The 19,213-nt window shown below is 35.3% G+C and overlaps 2 protein-coding genes across 3 annotated transcripts; one reads left to right on the forward strand and one right to left on the reverse strand.

Moving 5' to 3' along the window:
• Positions 1-6,489: 6,489 nt before the first annotated feature.
• Positions 6,490-9,686, forward strand: LOC144551033 (Transducin/WD40 repeat-like superfamily protein). 2 transcript variants are annotated; one of them, XM_078298827.1, is made up of 3 exons: positions 6,490-6,892; positions 7,333-8,771; positions 9,311-9,686. In XM_078298827.1, the coding sequence occupies exons 1-3, from the start codon at positions 6,596-6,598 to the stop codon at positions 9,315-9,317; spliced, it is 1,743 nt and encodes a 580-aa protein (XP_078154953.1). In that variant the 5' UTR covers positions 6,490-6,595; the 3' UTR covers positions 9,318-9,686. The 2 variants fall into 2 exon arrangements, with proteins under 2 accessions (XP_078154953.1, XP_078154954.1); XM_078298828.1 differs by lacking the exon at positions 9,311-9,686 and having other exon boundaries at positions 6,491-6,892; positions 7,333-8,775.
• Positions 9,687-9,808: 122 nt separating this feature from the next.
• Positions 9,809-16,627, reverse strand: LOC144551032 (protein STRUBBELIG-RECEPTOR FAMILY 6-like). The gene is made up of 16 exons (XM_078298826.1): positions 16,318-16,627; positions 15,365-15,497; positions 14,854-14,925; positions 14,686-14,760; positions 14,498-14,569; positions 14,331-14,402; positions 14,156-14,227; positions 13,782-13,847; positions 13,635-13,697; positions 13,007-13,293; positions 12,591-12,871; positions 11,853-12,124; positions 11,251-11,386; positions 11,024-11,154; positions 10,765-10,921; positions 9,809-10,352 (listed from the first exon to the last, which is right to left on the reverse strand). Exons 1-16 carry the CDS (start codon positions 16,433-16,435, stop codon positions 10,221-10,223), a joined length of 2,139 nt encoding a protein of 712 aa, XP_078154952.1. The 5' UTR covers positions 16,436-16,627; the 3' UTR covers positions 9,809-10,220.
• Between the last annotated feature and the right edge of the window lie 2,586 nt (positions 16,628-19,213).

Genomic DNA, 19,213 nt, shown 5'->3' on the forward strand with positions numbered 1-19,213 from the left:
GGTTCTGGACTGGGAATGCAATAGGCAAAGGATGGAAGATAAAGGCAAATAGGAATTGGATTCTTTATAGAAGGAAGCCTGCCAAAGAGAGAAACTTATTCAAAGGATCTCTCTCAGGTAATGTATCTGATTTTGGTCTTGTAAGGCAAGTAAAGTTCAGGAAATAAAGAGTACATTCCCTTTTATAAGTTGTACAAAAATGAGGCAAACAAATGCTTTTCCCTGTTAGGACTTGGGATTGAAAATAAAAAGTAGATGTACTTTTTTTTTGCTTAACAAAAGAATAGTTTTTTTTTTTTTTTCATTGGATTTTTTAAATCAGAGGTAATACCACACAATAACTCACAATTAGGATTTTGGCAATTGCATAACTCTCTAAATTAATGAGTATCCTTTTTAATTAATAAATGCTTTCCTTCAAAATTAAGAATACTTAATGTTTTACTTAATAACTTGTTTAGTTAATAATTGAATTTTAATTCTTTCCTTTACTGTAACAACTCTTGGCGGGTTATTATAGTGGGGGAACATATCAAGTCTATTTATAATAAATATTCTCATTTTAGAAATTATTTTTGTAACTTATTCGATCATTTGAATTCACAGTCAGGATGTCAAATTACAATTAAAATTTTAGGATGGCACAACACAATTAGTGTTGTTTGAAGGCTCTTTTCTTTTCAAAACTTATCATTCCCGTTTCCCATTGTTCTCTAAACCGATATCGGTGACTTGTTCGATCATTTTAGTAAAATAACAATTTGGGCTGATATAAAAATAAATTGTAATTCAGGCCCATTGGACTCTAGTCCAGGCTTAGATTTTCCAATTAGGTTTCAAATTGGGAAATAAATCTGCTGTTATTCTTGAGAAATAACAGGAACCTGCGATTCCAATCCCATCCGTTGATAATGATTTACATTCTCGCATGAAAAAGATTTTATTGAGATTCGCGCTTAAAAATATGTGAACGGATGGGATTGAAATCGCAGATTTCTGTTATTCATCAAGAATAACAGCAGATTTGTTTCCTTAAAATTGAGGATGACCGGATGACGTTCCTACAATCTGAGCCGTCTGTAATAAAGGATAGTTTAGACGGCTGGGATCAAATATTGAATAATGATATAATACCATTCGTTAAACCCTACCCCAATAGCCGTCCTTCTTACAAAATCCAGCCTCTCTCTTTCTCGTCTTTTCCTTCTCTGCGTCTGTGATCTTCTTCAATCGCCTCTCTCTCTCTCTCTCTCTCTCTCTCTCTCTCTCTTTATCCCCCTCTTCTCTTTCTCTTTCTCTGTTAATTTTGTGTATAAGCCCAGTGAGGAGAATTTAATTGCAAGTGCCGGATGAGTAGGTTTACCTCATGATCTAACTGCAATTCTGAGGGCTTGTACATTTTTTTTTCCTTTTTTTTATTTTATTTGCCTGATTCGTGACAATTTTTCTCGAGTTAAGTCTTGATCTATGAATTTGAATTCCACTGAATGTTGATTTCTTAAACAAGCGATAGACAGTTGACATTCAGCAATTCTCCCCAGCTCTGATTAGTGCTTTAATCTTCTTGATTTCTCTGGATTTTGGAATCTTTTTATTTCAATTTTTAAGCCATTTATTTTTAATTAGCTTTTCAAAACGTGTGAACTATTTCTTCCTTGTATATACACTTTGGCATTTGAACAATATAATCATCTGGACTATATTTATTCGATTTTATGTATTAACTGTGTATTTGACAGTGGAACAGCGATGGCGATCTAAATGTTTTGAGTTAATTGCTCTCATACCCATGAAAACATTATAATTGCCTATAAAGGAACCGCTCTGAAGTTGTTTTAATTTGTGTATCTTTGTTTGATGTATTAGAGTACCTTGAAGCACCTGTAATAGGTACTACATTTTAAATTGACTTAATTTGCCCTATTAACTGTTCAAATTTAAAATATGATAATCTTAACTAACTACATTTGAAAACATTAGTTAATATTTATTATTAGTTAAGCTTTGATCGCTACATTTTATTTTTTAGTAGTGCTATTAACGGAGCGGAGCAAAGACAGACTTTCAAGTTATGGGAGTCAAATACTGTATGGGGTCTATCATAACAAATTTGTGGATGGGATCAATATTACAATAAAATTTTGAAAATAAATGAGGGTCAATTAACCCTATTCAAGCATATTGAATCACATGTGGTAAATAATGAGAAAACTGTTGTAATTTAGTATTTATTGAAGTTATTTCATTAATTTTGAAAGTCTATATTTTTTTCAATTTTAAAATACAAAAGATAATCAGTGAATATTTCTATAGTTTTATATTAAAGTATATAATAAATTATACCAAAATTTTGATTATTTTTTAAAACAAATTCGTGAAATAAGAAAATTATCGTTTTAAATGCAGCATAAAAGCTAATTAGTTATACATATGTTGGGTGTTTATTTTTCTAAAAATACACAAGTTATTTTGCCATTTGTCTTCAAATACAAGAAACATAAAATTTAAATAACAAAAGTATGAATTCTTGAGGGTATAATGATTAGCTAATGGTGTTGAGTTGATTAACAGTTGCGGCTGAATCACTTACTGTCACGTATTAAAAGTTAAGAGTGTAATTGTCAAGATTATTAATTCGGGAAATTAATTGTCGTAAAGTAAAGCTAGTTATAATTATTATACGCTTGAACTATTCTATTTCATAAGGGAGATTTGATCCTATACTATTCCATATCAAGGACTATGCCACTAGCCGGCACTATATCATGGTTTGTAATTTATGTTATTTAATTTGGAGAAATTTGGATATATGTCCATCATAACTTCTTAATTAAGATATATTCTATCAAAATTTCAAAATTAGTTATTTTTCTATTTAAACTCACTTAAGTTATTGAAGGTCTTCTCTCTTGCAATTCTTTCCGCTTCCAATTTATAATAATGATAACCTGTTCTTACCTCCCTCGACCCCAAACTTCCGCCTCGGGTGACTCCCTGTCTCCGAATTCGTATCCTCTGAGATATCTCAAACTTTGCGTGACTTTATGGAAAACCCCAACCGTTTAAATGGGTTATGCACGAATCTCAAAGCACAAATAATACTGACCCCTACATCACCCTCGAATAGGCACCGGACACGTCGGTCACTCAAAAATTGAGATATCTCAGAGGATACGCACTCCCTGTCTTCCTCCATCACCATTGCCTCATCATCACACATCATTATTACAGACGCATCGGCGTCATTGTTACTGATTTTAATAGAAATTTGGAAATGCAGCTACTTGGTATCGAAGTATCATTCTATTTTGTTTTTTTATCCACATAAAGGAAATTAAATACTCCAACTCAACGCTATATTCAGTCATTCAGGCAGGGTAACAAATTTCATAAGGCCAGCAATAAGGTATCTAATAGGCCCAAAGTACTGCCTGTATTTCTCTAATTGTTCGCGTCAGAACATCACTAAAATCAAGCCCGGATAAAATATATACATAATTTGTAAATTTACAAAGATATCAAAAGGCTTAGATTAATATAACAAAACAAATAGTGGCATTTGTTTTACCTGAACCTTAAGATTTAGTGTTATCAGCAAAAACAGTATACATTATGGTGTAATTTCCATATTCCCTGATATGATTATAGCACATATTTTTCATTTGTTGATTGATTGCACTTTTGTTTATGTGGGTCTTAATTAAAGGGTTCCTGCTGAAACTTTTGTATAAAAACTCTGAAATCCTGTAAAATATTAGTCTGCAACAGTATCTAGATGAACTGCGATTCTTTTGAGAGAGGAGATAACAGGTTTGAATTGAGAACGAAGAGACAAGGCAGAAGAACTTTAATTATGACGATTTTTTTATTCTTTTTGTTAAAGAAGAAGGGTATAACTGTCATTATGACAATTTTTTAATTTTTTTTTGTTAAAGAAGAAGGGTATAACTGTCCTTCTAATGATTTATTAATATTAATAATATATTTTTTAAGTGATTTAATTAAGATATGAGGATAGTGATAAATGAAGTGATTTTAGATGAGCAAATAATTAATTTTGAATTTTTGATGGGCAAATCTAAATCGATCAAGTGCCGTGTAGCACGCGCACAACACAGCATCCGCCGGGAATTTTTTTTAAGATTCGTGCTCTAATTGATATTTGCACCAATAAATCTCTCTTAAAAATCTAAATCATCTGTGTGTCGCGCAGCACGTGAATGATCAACATGCCACTGTTAACATAACACAAGATGCTCATTTTTTTTATATAAGTATAAATTGAGGAGAGTTCCAATATCTCATGTTTTTTATATCTCACTATAATTCATATTTTATATCTTCATTTTCAAAGTCTAATTATCGATTCGAATCACTTAACATGATATCCATATTAAAATATACTTTGAGACCAAATTTTATAATTTAAAAAATTTATTTACTATTTTTTCAAAAATGTACAAAGTCAATGTTTTTTAGTGTTTTTGTACCTATCTTAAAAAATAAAAAAATTATAAAATTTCATCTCTAGAGATACTTTAGTATTGATATCATGTTGAACGGTTCGGATTGACGATTTGGACTTTGAAAACGAAGATATTAAATATGAGGTATGAAAGTCATGAGGCATTGAAACCCTCCTCATATCAAATATCTTAAATTCTATTATAAGATCAACAATACCTTGAAAATAAAATGCTGTATATAAGAGTATTAATTGTTTTGCGCTTTAATTTTTTTAAGATAATACGAAAATATACAAAAAAAAAAAACTAATAATTGAGCTTGACCTCAATAGTTTGATTGATTTTTAGTTTAAGTCGACTTGTAAGCAATTTTTTCTTTAAGCTTTATGAAATTTTGATTTATAAAATTTTATAAAGCACATAGTGACAACAATGCACCAGGACGGCAAGCGAATCTTTTTATACGAACTTGACTCGTTTGCCGTTTTAGTACACAAACGGCATTCTAAATAGTAAATATTAAATGTAGAAGTTGTTAAAATGTGTTTGGATACAAAATTGCAGTTTTTGAATGGTACAAAATCTGCTGATTTTGTATCTATTTAAAAAACAGTAAAAAAAAAAAAATTTGGTTTCTAAGCATATTGTAGTATAGACATCATGTTAAACAATTCAGATCAATTGTTTGAACTTTGAACACAGAAATACAAATATGAGAAAATGATCAGTGCAAAAACAATAAGGCATTTTAACCCTACTTATTTTATAATTTCTTTGAGTAGAACTAGGGTGTTCTTAAGTTCACCAAACTCCTTGATGAATTCAATTTAAAATTCATCGAATCGGTTACAAATAACGAATCCGAACCGTTGAAATCCGCATACCTTACGAGTGATGTGTCTACATGTGAAAATTTTAAACATTCGAATTAATTTAGTATAAAATTATGCGGTCAAAATTAGAAGGCTAATAAATTAATTTTAATGCATTCATTTTTTTGAACCATTTTTTACCACTTGAATCTATGCAAAATTAATTTCAAAATTTTATTTTTTTACTTGTGAACGCATCACTTGTAAGTTGGGTGGGTTTCAACGGTTCAAATTCATCGTTCAGGATGAGAATAAAATGTTGTATCTAAGAGTATTAGGTGGGTTTTAGACTTAGTGAACGAACACCCTAGTTCTACTCAATTATTTTTCAAGGTTACTTGTTCGGGGTGAGAATCTGCTCCTTTTCACTCTCCTTTTAGAGAGAGAAAGAGAGAAATAGATAGAAAAAAGAGAGAAAGAGAGAGAAAGGAGAAGAGAGAGAGAGAGAGAGAGAGAGAGAGAGGAGACTTGGTAGCCACTATCAAGTATTCTCAAAAAAGAGAGAGAGAGAGAGAGAGAGGAGAGGAGAGGAGATCCTCCTATTAGAATAGGAGGAAATTTCGTTCCGCTTGTTCGGACCTCAATTCTATAAAATGAATAGGCCCAATCACTACGTCTTTCTCAAAAAAATATGTTGCTCAACATTTATTTCATTCTGAACCAGTACACTTCTCTTTGCGCCCATTATCGGCCTAATTTGTATTCCCCATGGTACCTCAAATTTTGCGTTGAGACCCAGACCGTCCGATCTGGTCTGGCGCGAATATTAAAAATCCGGTGGATTCTATTTCGGACCGGGTTGGACCGGGTTCAAACTCAAAATTTGAGTTTAGTTTAAGTGATCTGGACCCGGCCCAAAAGCGTGGTTTATAATTTGTTTCGACAATTCTGAGAAATCGGCGCTACTAACTAATCATCGGAGTCGCCATTTTTACGAATTCTATCCTCTGCGTTAACTCAAAAAGGAATATCTTGAGTTAATGTATCTGGACTGTCCGATAAGTTTCAAGATTCGTGCTATTAAATTCGCACTAAAATTAAAGACCCTCCATGTTTTAGGCTGGAACCGGATGGGCTCCGTTTACAATCGGACGGCCAATATGTATTAACTAAAAAGATGCTCATTTGAGTTCATGCAGACGATGCGGACTCCATTTTTACGAGTCGAGTTGTTTCTGGCCTGTCCGAAGCAATCAAGCAGTTCTCCCGCTCACCTTGTGTCTTCCCGTTCCAAACCCTAGACCCAAAACCAGCGACATGGATCTGCTCAAAAGATATGACGAGAGCGACGACGAAGTTGGAGGCGAAGAAATGGCAACCTCCTCGCCGGATTCCTCCCCTCTCCGCCTCTCCCTTCCTTCCAAGACATCCGCCCCGCCGGTCGACGAGACCGCTCTCGCGCTTGCCGCTGCTGGCTCGAATCGATCGACCAGTGGCCCGTTGGACCCTACCCAGCACTCTGTCTCCTTTAACCCTACCTATGACCAGCTGTGGGCACCTGTTCAAGGCCCCGCTCCTCCCACGGCTGGACACACCTCCTCCGCTATACCTCAGGTGGGGTTTCACACTATCCTTAATTTGAAGGCTAATTAGTTGGAGTATAAATTTCTGAATTGAGTTATAGATCTAATTAAGAAAATTCTTTTCATTTCTCAAGCTATTAGTTTTGTAGTTTTACTCAATTAACTTGTCAGGTTTATGGGTTAAAACACTGAACTGACACCAATCAATGCAAGATAGTTCAATGTTGACATTACAAGTGGTTTCTGCACCGTTAATGGTAGTTTTTGGTTCTATTGTTTTACTGGAACTTATTTTCAAGTGAAAATTAAGCCTTGGTTTCATCCCTATACCTCAATTGAATAAAAGAGACCCATTTGCACTTCACCTACTACCCCAACCCACAACAACAACAAAAAACAATTTACCCTGATTTTTTTCTGTTTCCATATGTTTTTTATGAAATCTAAAGCTAACATTTTGCATTTGACCAGGGTCTTCGCAACCATAAGCTAGGGTTTGTAGAGGATGCATCTATTCAACCATTCCTCTTTGACGAACAGTATAACACCTTTCACCGGTTTGGGTATGCTACCGACCCATCAGGCCTCCAGTATATAGGTGACCAGACTGCTCTGGCTACTAACTCAGCATTATCTGTCTATAATTTACCCCCTCATGAACAAAAGCGCCGCCGCCTTGAGATCAAATCCAAGGAAACAGAAGAAAGCACATTTGACACAGAAGCTGACAATCCAGCCACTGATGAGTGGCTTTTAAAGAACCGTAAAAGCCCATGGGCTGGTAAAAAGGAGGTAATTCAAGGAGAACTAACTGAAGAACAGAAGAAATATGCCGAGGAACATGCAGTAAAGAAGGCCGAGAAGGAAGGCCGCGGTGAAGGAAAGGAGAAAGCAGAAGTGGTGGTAAAATCAACATTTCATGGCAAGGAGGAGAAAGACTACCAAGGCCGGTCTTGGATTGAACCTCCAAAGGATGCTAAGGCCAGTAATGACCGTTGTTACATACCTAAGAGGTGCGTGCATACTTGGAGCGGGCATACAAAAGGTGTATCGGCCATACGGTTCTTCCCCAAGCATGGCCACTTGCTTCTGTCAGCCAGTATGGATACCAAAATTAAAATTTGGGATGTGTTCAATTCACGTAAGTGCATGCGCACCTACATGGGCCACTCCAAGGCAGTGCGTGACATCTCATTCTCCAACGATGGTACCAAATTTCTCAGTGCTGGTTATGATAAAAACATCCAGTACTGGGATACTGAGACCGGTAAGGTAATCTCTACCTTCTCAACTGGCAAGGTGCCATTTGTTGTGAAACTGAATCCAGATGACGACAAACAGAATATACTCCTAGCTGGCATGAGCGACAAAAAAATTGTACAGTGGGATATGAACTCAGGCCAGATCACACAAGAGTACGACCAGCACCTTGGTGCAGTCAACACAATCACTTTTGTGGACAACAATAGGAGATTTGTAACATCCAGTGACGACAAATCCCTTCGGATTTGGGAATTCGGTATCCCTGTTGTTATAAAATACATCAGCGAGCCGCACATGCATTCAATGCCAGCTATTAGCCTGCACCCAAATTCAAACTGGCTCGCTGCACAGAGTTTAGATAATCAGATATTGATTTACAGTACAAAAGAGAGGTTTCAGCTGAATAAGAAGAAGAGGTTTACGGGACACATAGTGGCAGGTTACGCCTGTCAGGTGAATTTTTCACCTGATGGAAGGTATATAATGTCGGGAGATGGAGAGGGGAAGATGTGGTTCTGGGATTGGAAAAGTGGAAAGGTGAATAGGACATTAAGGTGCCATGACGGTGTTTGTATTGGGTGTGAGTGGCACCCACTTGAGCAGAGCAAGGTAGCAACCTGTAGCTGGGATGGCACCATTAAATACTGGTGAGTATAGCATTTCTATCTATCCGAATCTCTCTATTTTAGCGTGTATGGTTTTGGTATGAATTTCGGTACTGTCTGATGATGATACTGGCTTTGAGCTGCTCTGACCGTGGCTTAGAGTAAGTGCCATCATATATTAGAATTTGCTACATATTATGGTACTAGGCATTCTAGTTTATGCTATAAATATTATTGTCATGCAGGCGTACTTCCTGTCATTATCAGACAGTGCATGCCGTTGTTAGGAATTTAATAATTTAAAGTTTTAATTTTTGGTTCTGTACTGACGTATGGTACCAACAGAATCTGCTATCATTTGTGCTTTGAAATTTCCAGTTTTTTGGTTAATTTTGTACTTCTGCTGCTATGAGCGGCTGGAACAAGCCATAAGATTGGCCGATTAGATAGAAGTAAATTTTTGGCACAAAAATTGTAGTTTGCTTTGGGTCAAGCCAGCTCATAGAATTGGTCTCTCCAGGGGATATCCATTATAGTTTGCATTTTTCTTCTTCTAATTTTAATTGCTTTTGGTCATGCAGGGATTAGGTTGCTTGACGTCACTCCAGTGTTGATGATTGAAAGAACTTTGGATGACACAATTGTCAAGTTGCAGCTAAATAGGCTCGACCTGTTGATGCAAACAATAGGCTCGACCTGTTAAATATTACTTGTGATATGTTTTTTGAGGATCTTTAATGATAAATTTTGTAGCTCTGTATTAGCATCTTGAGCATTAGGTTCAAATTGTTTATCTTGCTCTGTGTGTAAATTATGGTTGCACTGTCCAAGAAATGTTGCATCTCGGTCCCACTCCCCACTTCAGTTAGATATCTTTTCATTGTTTTTGGTATTTTATTGATCCGAATTTATTTTTCTGTAGCATCATAAAGAAATATTATGTGCCGATTTTCCTTTCTTTTTCTCTGGTTTATATTTCCCTGATTACAGAGCCGGTCCAATTCAAAGTTTTTTTTAATATAAATTATGGTAATTATTCATCGAAGTCATTGAGCATTTAGTCGACAGTCTTTCACTTACTAGTATTAGAAAATATTCAATTACCAAATATACAACAGTTTTTATTTTAACATATAGTGATTGCTGTGCAGAAATGAATGATCTTCCAAGACTAATGTTTACAAAAAAAATATAAATTTCCTTCCAATATGTGAAAAACACATGGTTCTCTTTGGTACTACAGAAATAGCCGTAGTGTTGTCCTCAAAACCCAATATATACCCCACAATTCTCCAAGAAAGAAAAGAAAACATATTTGTCAAAGAGTGCATAGATTAGAACAAAGCACTAATCGCCCGCGAGCAAAATATAAACAAAACAACCAAATATCAAAAGATATATAAATTTCCCTCTGGAAACCTGGTACGAGATGACCGCCGGTACACCAAGCTGACACTGGCTCTTGTACATAAAACAAGAAGCTAAAATATTTCACACAAAATTATGTGATTCAGTATCGGGCCCGTCAGCGTTAAGGACACGCTTGGTCATGTTTGCTCGCTGCATGAGGATTACCAGGGCTTGTACCACCTCTGACATTGGCGGCCTGAATTCTGGCTCAGACTGTAAATATGAAAATTAAAAATGCTCAATTAAATATCAAATTTCCAGTGATAGACAAAAATACATGAACTGCCAGTTGAGCAAGTGCTAGTGTTCTCTTGAAAAAATATTCTCCTATTCTTTCATTTTGACTTTAGCTATATATTTAATAAATACTTCTTATGAAAAATATGCCAGTAACCGTAAATAGCAATAAACATAATCCATATACTTTATTAGGACATGTCATTACAAGCTTTTTTTAGCTTGGTTTGGAGACGGCTCCTAGTTTTTTTTTTTGTCTTATGTAAATACATAATGCAATATTTGGTTCTTCCAAAAGGTATTCCCTATGTGGGGATCTCATTTAAAGAAAGAGCCTATAGAATGGCTGAAAAGTAGAAATTCCTTTGATCAGGGGTAGATAGTATACCTGCACACAGAGAGCAATGACATCAGCAAAGCGAGAGAGAGACTTAGCAGGGTATAAACCCTTTAGACCTGGATCAACCATGCGGTCTAAAGCATCAATATCATGCAATTGTGGGGTTGCCCATCTAACCAATGACTGCTCTGACCGTGGCCTTGAGCTGCAATCATATTCAAATTAGTATCTCGAATCAACAAGAGAAGGTACTTTTGCACAAATATCCTAAAAAGTTGCTCATTAGCGTATTTGCCTTGGTACATACCTGTCAAAAGGTTTTCGACCAGTGAGAAGCTCAAGCATGACAACACCAAAGCTGAAAACGTCACTCTTAAGATTATACTGTCCCGACATGGCCACCTCGGGAGCATTATATCCAGAACTTGCTTCTGCAGCCTGTGGTTTATATGACATGGTAAAATTTAGGAAGTATTATAATGGCTTTGTTAATCACTTCAGAAATCTTTTTTCTGTGATTATTATATTTATTACCTCAGAATCTGGATCGGCAATCAGGTCTGCAAACCCAGAATCTGACAGGTGGGGGTTCAGATCACCATCCAGTAGAATATTCGATGATTTGAAGTTTTTATGGAGCACAGATGGTGAGCATGTCTCGTGCAAATACCTTACAACATAAAAATAATTAGGATTTCATAGAAAAATTGCTCTTTATGGTTGCTACAGATATGACCAAAAATAAAGATGTTTCTTGGTGGACTTCTGCCTTTAGATGCATGTTGAGTGTAGTATAAGCTAATTAGAAAATGGAGGTCTCCTGAGGCAAGGTGAAGGATTATTGAGGTCAACTGGAGCCTATTTCCTTAAAAATGAGGCTTAATTTTACAAAGAGGGCAAGCTGGGAGGGTCTATAGAGGCAAATTAGGAATTAATTGCAAATTCAGGTTTCCTTGGGTGATATCTGAATTTTCAGTGCTAAGTCGCACTTCAAAATAAAAAAACCATCTGAAATTTTGACACACAGGAGGAGATTGCAAACAGTTGGCTTAAAATTACAAAGTAAACTATTTGTCTGATACCAGCATGGACAAGCCAGATAATACATCTTCAGATTGAAGAAAAAATGCACTTACTCGAGTGCACGTGCAGAACCGAGAGCAATCTTGACACGATTGTTCCAAGAGAGGGATTTACCATGTTCCTCGGGATAATAAATAAAATCATGCAAAGACCCGTTCTTGTAGAACTCATACACCAGCAAGCACTGCCCATGCTCATTGCAGTAGCCAGTTAACTCAGTCAGGTTCGCATGGTGCAGCAGCGAAATGTTTGACACCAACTCTGCAAAGTCCTCTGATGATTGGTTTGGTAGTGCTGAGCGACTTATTTTCTTCACCGCCAAAAGCTGTTGGTATAGGAGTACAACAGGTTTCAATCTCATGTTTTGATGGGTTTATATGGGCTTCGTCATTTGAGAATCTTATGTTGAATCCAATGATAGGTTTCAATCTTATGCCAGTTAACAAGCCATTTTCAAATATGAATTTTTTTTCTTTAGAAAGAACTATATATATTCTAGGGTATTATGTAAATTTGAAGTTTTAGGTAACATATACCTATATAAAATTCTGCATAGCAATGACACGTTAATAGGCTTTTTTTTCTGAACAGTATATATTTATATGAAATTGAGGGACATGTGCATGGCATGCATTTGTTCAAGGGCTATAGCCAAGCACTTGGGTGCTCTATTTTTAATTTCTGGATTATTCTTTTCACTGTTCTGAATCCTGCTTGACAGTTTAGGTCCAATCAGTTACTGTAATGCCATGAGGCGCCAATTCTTGTCTATAACAAGTACAGAAATGTACCTTTCCCCCATCAAATTGGGCTTTGTAGGAACGGCCGAACGATCCCTCTCCCAAGAGATTGTCAGGACTAAACATGTCAGTTGCCACTTGTAAATCAGCAACTGAATAAACAGTGGCTTTGATGGAAGAGAAACTGATCTTCTTCAGAATGGGCTTCATGGTAAGGTCCTTTTCATCAAATGATTTGTATAAGTCGATCTTCGCCGGCGGCTTCAGGCTCACTGAAGTTGATAGGGAGGATTTTGGTGCTTCTATTTTAAATGATTTTAGTTCGGACCCTCCTACAATTATTTAACATGAACATTTATATTGCTGAAGTGTACTGGGGAATATAATTTAGGTAGGACAATTTTCCTAAGGGTATGCAACAAAATTTTGTGGTGTAATACAACTCAATTTTGTAGCCAAACACAAACCATATTCATTTGAAGCAAGAGGTGTTGATGGTTCATCAGTTCCTTGATTCTTTGAAATCTTGGACGATTTTCTTCTCCTAATAATAATTATAATGACGCCTGCAATAACTGCACCAAGGGCCAAGAAGGATAAAACAATGCCAGCCACAGCTCCAGCATTTAACCCCGATTTTTTAACAGGGGTATTATTGGAAGGGGTGGGTTTACGACCACCTGGAGGTGGTGGCGGTGCTGTGTATGGAGGTGGAGGTGGAGCCGGACCACCATTAAATGAATTTCCACCAACCCTAATGTATGAAAGAAATTATAATAAGAAATAACTAAATTAAAATCAATACTACGGTGCATACCTATATGGAGCCCGGCCCAGTTTCATAACTCAAAAAGATTTTTCTCTTATCGGGTTTTGTTTTGTTTTGGTTTTCTGAGGATAAGAGGTGATACAGTTCACAGTTTCTTTTTTCCCTTTTCTCCTTTTTATGTTAAGAAACAAATAGCAATTTGAATTCGAGACATTTTGTTATGCAATTTTTGTTTGAATTCCATTGAATGTTAATAGAGATAGCTGACACTATAACAGTTGTTCTGGTACTTCACTAGTATTTCAAAAATAAATATAGATACTAACACAGGGTTGATCTTTTGCAACTGAGCAGGAATCCATCCAGTAAAGCGATTATTTTCAATGTTCCTACAAGACATCGTAAAAGTTCTGTGATCATCTTTCACAACAGAATATGCGGATAAAACAGGAATGACTTGATATTATGCTTACAGTTCTTTAAGAGGGAGATTCGCGAGTACATCTATGGTACCGCTAAATTGATTGTTCTGCAAATGACTACAAAAAAAAAAAAATACCAGTAAATATTCAATTATCTAAAAATACCTTGCTGTACTTAATATTCTTATAATGGTCGATAGGAAAGAGGCCTTACTATCATCCCATACCAATAATACTTACTGCACTGTTGGTCAGCAGTGATGATACAATTTTTTGTTTTAGAACTCAACCAAGTATTCAATTAAAGTTTGCTCATTTGAACCGAAATGAATTTAGAACTGCAAGGTCAAAAAGGGAATTGTACAAGACATTTTATCTGTACGGGTTGCAAACTTAGGTTTTTATTTTTCGAGGGGCTTTCTTACAGAGTAGCCAGATATATCAGAGAAGAGAAGCTGTTGGGAAGGTCGCCAGTAAAAGTGTTAAATGAAAGGTCCCTGCATAACATAAATTATTCTCAACAATGAAACATAATACTAAAGGGAAAAATATCAGCAGAGAAGATGGAATTACTAATGGATAAAAATAAATTGAACTTACAAAAATGTAAGATTAGAGAGTTGGGAGAAAATATCATTCAGACTACCCGAGAATTGATTGTGCCCAAGGTTTCTATAATTTAAAAAAAAAAAGGTAAGTTTCGGTTAAAAGAAATGAACTTCAGCACAAGAACACAAAAAGATAAGATTTTGTGAAAAAAAACTCACATATATGAAAGGGCAGTCATCTGAGAAAATGAGTAGGGTATTCCCCCCGTAAATTGGTTCTGAGCGAGATTACTGCACAGAAAAATAAAAAGTAAATGGATATCAAATTAAAGTGTCTACTATACAAGAACGAACTAGAATTTGATTTTATATTTAAGAGGATAAAACATCAAAATGTGCAGACTCACATCCTTTGGAGATTAGGAGGCAAATTATATGGAATTTGGTTACCACCTGACCCGAGATTATTGTTGCTCAAATCTCTGTATTAGAATAATTAAATAGAGTTTAAAACTGATATTTAACATTTGCTACATAACATGATTAATTAAAAGGAAAAGGAACTGTATACTGACAGCTCGACAAGAGACGTCATGTCAGCCATATTGTAACCCAAATTGCCATTTAGTCCCTTGCCTGATAATTTTCTGTTAAAATTCAGACATAATTAATGAAATCATTAGTCAAATGAAAAATGAAAGATATCAAATGACAAGTGACAAAATTCCATTATATCAGGTACACATTCTATCCAAAAAACAAACAAACAGATACAACTGAAATATAGATACCAATCCCTCAATCTGGGCCTCTGCTGGTACAGTCTGTTACATGTTGCTGCTAAAGACAGAGATAAACCACGAAGCAGATAATCTCCACAGATAAACTGTACCAACCAGTTAGTGTGGTACAATCCCAGCTGGTACCACTAACCAGATAGTTACTGTAGGAAGATAATTATATATGATATCATGAGCACCAAATCCAATATTAGCAAAACCGTGAAGCAGAAACTAAAATCAATTTAGCTTGAATGGTAGTGTTGTATTAATGCGGATCATTAAAATTCTACCAGTACCAACTTACATTGCAGTAACTGATGAACCGGAACATGTAATGCCAAGCCAGGATTGGCCGCACGGATCACCCCCATTTGTCGTCCAACCGGTGAGCTGGCTAGGTGAGTTGAGAGAAGTGTATAGCACATTAAGAGAATTAACTGGACCCATCCAGTACATGACAAATGGAGAGGAGAGTGTCAGCTTTTTTATTATAATAAAAAAATTAACTTGCATTAGTCTTTGTTATCAATCATGCCAGTATGGCAGTATGTCATCACAAATTATTTTTCATGTCCTTTAGTTGATATGCAGATTTAGTTTATCTGAGTACATGCACATCACAACTTTTGTGTTTCATTTAATTGTTGGATTCTTCTAAATAGGTAATATGTTTCAATAATACCAGTGATCAAATATTTCAGTTCTTTTCTAACTAAAATGGTAAATCTTCTCCCAACGTATAAAAACAAAAACAATATTTAGTAAAATTTATCTAATTATGGAAAGAAACAAATTTAAGTTAGCTCAAATGAAATGACAAAGCAAAATAACCAAAGGACCCCTTTTTTCAAAGAAAAAGCAGAATAAACAACTATAGGACAAAAAAGTACCACTTTTCTGAAAGAAAAGCTTAATTATCAATCAGTAGTAGGAACTAGGAAGCTGTTATCGATTTGACATAAAAAACAAACAAGCTCTGGTGGCCAAAAAGTTAAAAACTCTTGAAAGAGTACAGAAATGATCCAAATCCTTTCTCCCTCTCTAACATACACAGATCAATTCTGGTTATAAAATCCCCAAGAAAAATGAAAAAAAGTTTCTCTTACCTAAAAGGCTAAACCTCTATACGATCAAAAGGCTTCCAGATTACAAGTTTTCTTTCTTTGTTGTAGAATATGCTTGAGTAAAATTATGAAAAAAACAGAGTAAACAAAAGATGAAAAAAAAAATAGGAACTTGCCGAAAAACCAAACTCACCATCCTTTGTGTTTGTATTTGCATGCACATGGATGGGATTGCACGCCCAAAAGCAAGTCAAGATGAAAACCAGCTCAAATCCCATTGCTCTTTCTCTCTCTTGCCTCCTTCCGGTCATGGTTTCATGCCCAGAGAGAGAGAAACAATGACAATGGCGATATTACTGGTTTGGTCTCCTCGACCAAAGAAAATTATTCTTTGTTCTCTCTCTCCCACCCTTTTATTAATTAATCTTTACTGGGTTTAATAACCTCATTAATTTTATTCGTTTCTCCGTTGAGAGGTCAGAGGGAGAGAAACAGAGAAAGCTGTCAGCACAACCAAACAGACTCAGTCTTAACTGTTGCAGAGGCGTTGATATTGCCGTATTTGCTTTTATATCTTATCTATTTGCATTTCTGTTTTTTTTTCAAATAGACCCTTCTTTTTAGTGTTATCTCGAAACTTCTCCTTCTTAACCTTTCACAAGTCACGAGAGGATAAATACCTTTTAAGTAGGGATAAAAATAATGACAGGGCAAATTTGTATTAGAAATAATATCTTACTAGCCGAAATTAATAATTAATTTATAAAATTAAATATAGATTAACTATTGGACTCTATGAAATATGATTCAAATTATGCATTCTCACTAAAAAGTTCGACTAAACTGGTGTCTAATGAAGTAGTGCGACCATATTTGTATTACCAATTGGTGTGTTGGTTTATAAAAATGTGTACACCAATTCATCTTTTACTGACAATCTACACACATGCATATTTCACACAAACAGAGAGAGGGATTATCCGTTCCGAATTTTTTATTAATAGAAATAAAATAAAAAAATTATCGAAAAAGGAGATTACTGTTGATTTTTTTTTTAAATATAGGTATGACGGGTTGTGAAAACCCGTCCACCGGACGGGTCTAATTATCCCGTCCGGATTATCCGTTAATTTCCTCCGTTCAATCACTCGTTTAATCACTTCGACGTCAAAAAAAAAAAGAGAAACCCGGACGGGTTTAGAGGGCCCGTTCCGAAAAAAAAAAAAAAAAAAAGTTGGACGGATTTAGAGCGCTGGTCCAGAACTTGCTCAAGGTATTTTATAGTCTATAGAAGCGTTGTTTATGGCGAAAAGCCAAGAAACAGGTAAGAACGAATTTGTTGTCATTCTTTTTGTTAATTTTATTTCTTTTAAATGCAATGGTTTTTTTTTACTCTGCATTTAGTAGGTTAGATTTGTATTTACATGCAAATGCAAAAGATCGTACGCCAGTGGTTGCTTTTATAACAGGAGGTGCTTGGATTATGAATTCATTAGTAGGTTTAATATTTCTCTTACTTTGATTTTTATAACAGGAGGTGCTTGGTACGCCAGTGGTTGCTTGGATTAGTGATGTACTGTACGCCAGTGGTTGCTTGGATTAGCGATGTACTGCCGTTTTATGTTGAATGGCGCTCAATAGTTTGCAGAATGGTTTAATTTTTTTTTTTTGCGTCTGGACGGGAGGTCTTAACCCGTCCGCCTTTTTTTTTTTTTTTTTTTGGGACAGGCCCTCTAAACCCGTCCGGGTTTCTCTTTTTTTTTTTTTTTTTTTTTTTTTACGTCGAAGTGATTAAACGGAGGGGATTAACGGATAATCCGAACGGGATAATTAGACCCGTCCGGTGGACGGGTTTTCACAACCCGTCATACCTATATTTCGAAAAAAACCAACAGTAATCTCCTTTTTCGATAATTTTTTTATTTTATTTCTATTAATAAAAAATTCGGATTATCCGTTCGGTTCTAATACACCGACTCGTGGTTATTTTCGAACTTGTTTATGTGAATATTAATAATTGTGCGGCTCCGATGGTTATGTATGTTAGACACGTAAGGGAATTAAAGCCGATTACAAGTAGATAGAGCGGTATAAAATTGCTTAAATCCGTAACTCGTTCATAACTCGCTCGCTAACTGCTCGTTTTAACTCGCTCATTTACAATTCGAGTGAGTTCCAATTCGAATTGACTGGCTCGTTTAATAAATAAGCTGAGTTTGAGCATGTCTCAACTCGAGTTTCACAAAATTCATCATAATAAATCTCATGCCCTTCTAAATAACTTCTAAGCTGGTGTTTAGATTTTTTATTTTGTAAGTTGTCTTGTTAATTATATTTGAATCATTTGTGTTTAAATAAACTCTTACTAGTATGTAACTATAACTAAGCAAATTGACTGGTCAAACGAGTTATAAACGAGTTGTGAGCCAACTCGTGTTGGTAATGAGCTGAATTCGAGATGACTTTACAACTCGTTATTGACATCCCAACTCGAGTTAACTCGCTCATTTTCTAAATGAGCTGAGTACAAATTGAAAGTGACTTGCTCAAATTCAACTCATTTACAGCGCTACAACTAGAGTTGCAAATCACTTTCGATACACTTATATAATAAATTCTCTTTTAAATTAAATTTTACACTTTATCTAATTCAAGTAAAAGATGAATTAAATTGTAAACATGTATTTCTATTCTTCATTTCTTACAATTTGATTTCATGCAACGCACGATTAATAGAGACAAAATAAAAATATATATGATCGATGCGCTGCATCAAGGTGAAGTCAATATATTTACCGTGTAATTAATGTCGCACTTCAGTGACATTTTTACCGTTGTGCTATCTGCACTGTCTCACTGTATTCAAATTAATTCTCATCAATTAACTTGCAATAAAATGGATTTTCTGATCTTCTCTCTTCTTTTTTTCAGATTACAAATTTATTGCTCGTGTCGATATAAGAGGTCTTGAATTAGGTTCATGCAACTTGTAAGTAGTTTTTGACAAGTTCATGGTTGACTACTAGATCCTATGCAAATAATTATATATAAATAATTTTATATATTGAAAAGAGATGGGCTATGGTGAG

The sequence above is a fragment of the Carex rostrata genome, chromosome 3, assembly GCF_964058835.1.
Source record: "Carex rostrata chromosome 3, lpCarRost1.2, whole genome shotgun sequence".
NCBI lineage: Eukaryota > Viridiplantae > Streptophyta > Magnoliopsida > Poales > Cyperaceae > Carex > Carex rostrata.

Coding starts and splice junctions, on each gene's coding strand:
- LOC144551033 (XM_078298827.1), top strand. CDS start 6,596: ATGGATCTGCTCAAAAGATATGACGAGAGCGACGACGAAGTTGGAGGC. Junction 6,893..7,332: donor CCTCCTCCGCTATACCTCAG/GTGGGGTTTCAC, acceptor GCATTTGACCAG/GGTCTTCGCAACCATAAGCT.
- LOC144551032 (XM_078298826.1), bottom strand. CDS start 16,435: ATGACCGGAAGGAGGCAAGAGAGAGAAAGAGCAATGGGATTTGAGCTG. Junction 15,498..16,317: donor AAATACAAACACAAAGGATG/GTGAGTTTGGTT, acceptor GGATGGGTCCAG/TTAATTCTCTTAATGTGCTA. Junction 14,926..15,364: donor GGTTCATCAGTTACTGCAAT/GTAAGTTGGTAC, acceptor GAATTTTAACAG/AAAATTATCAGGCAAGGGAC.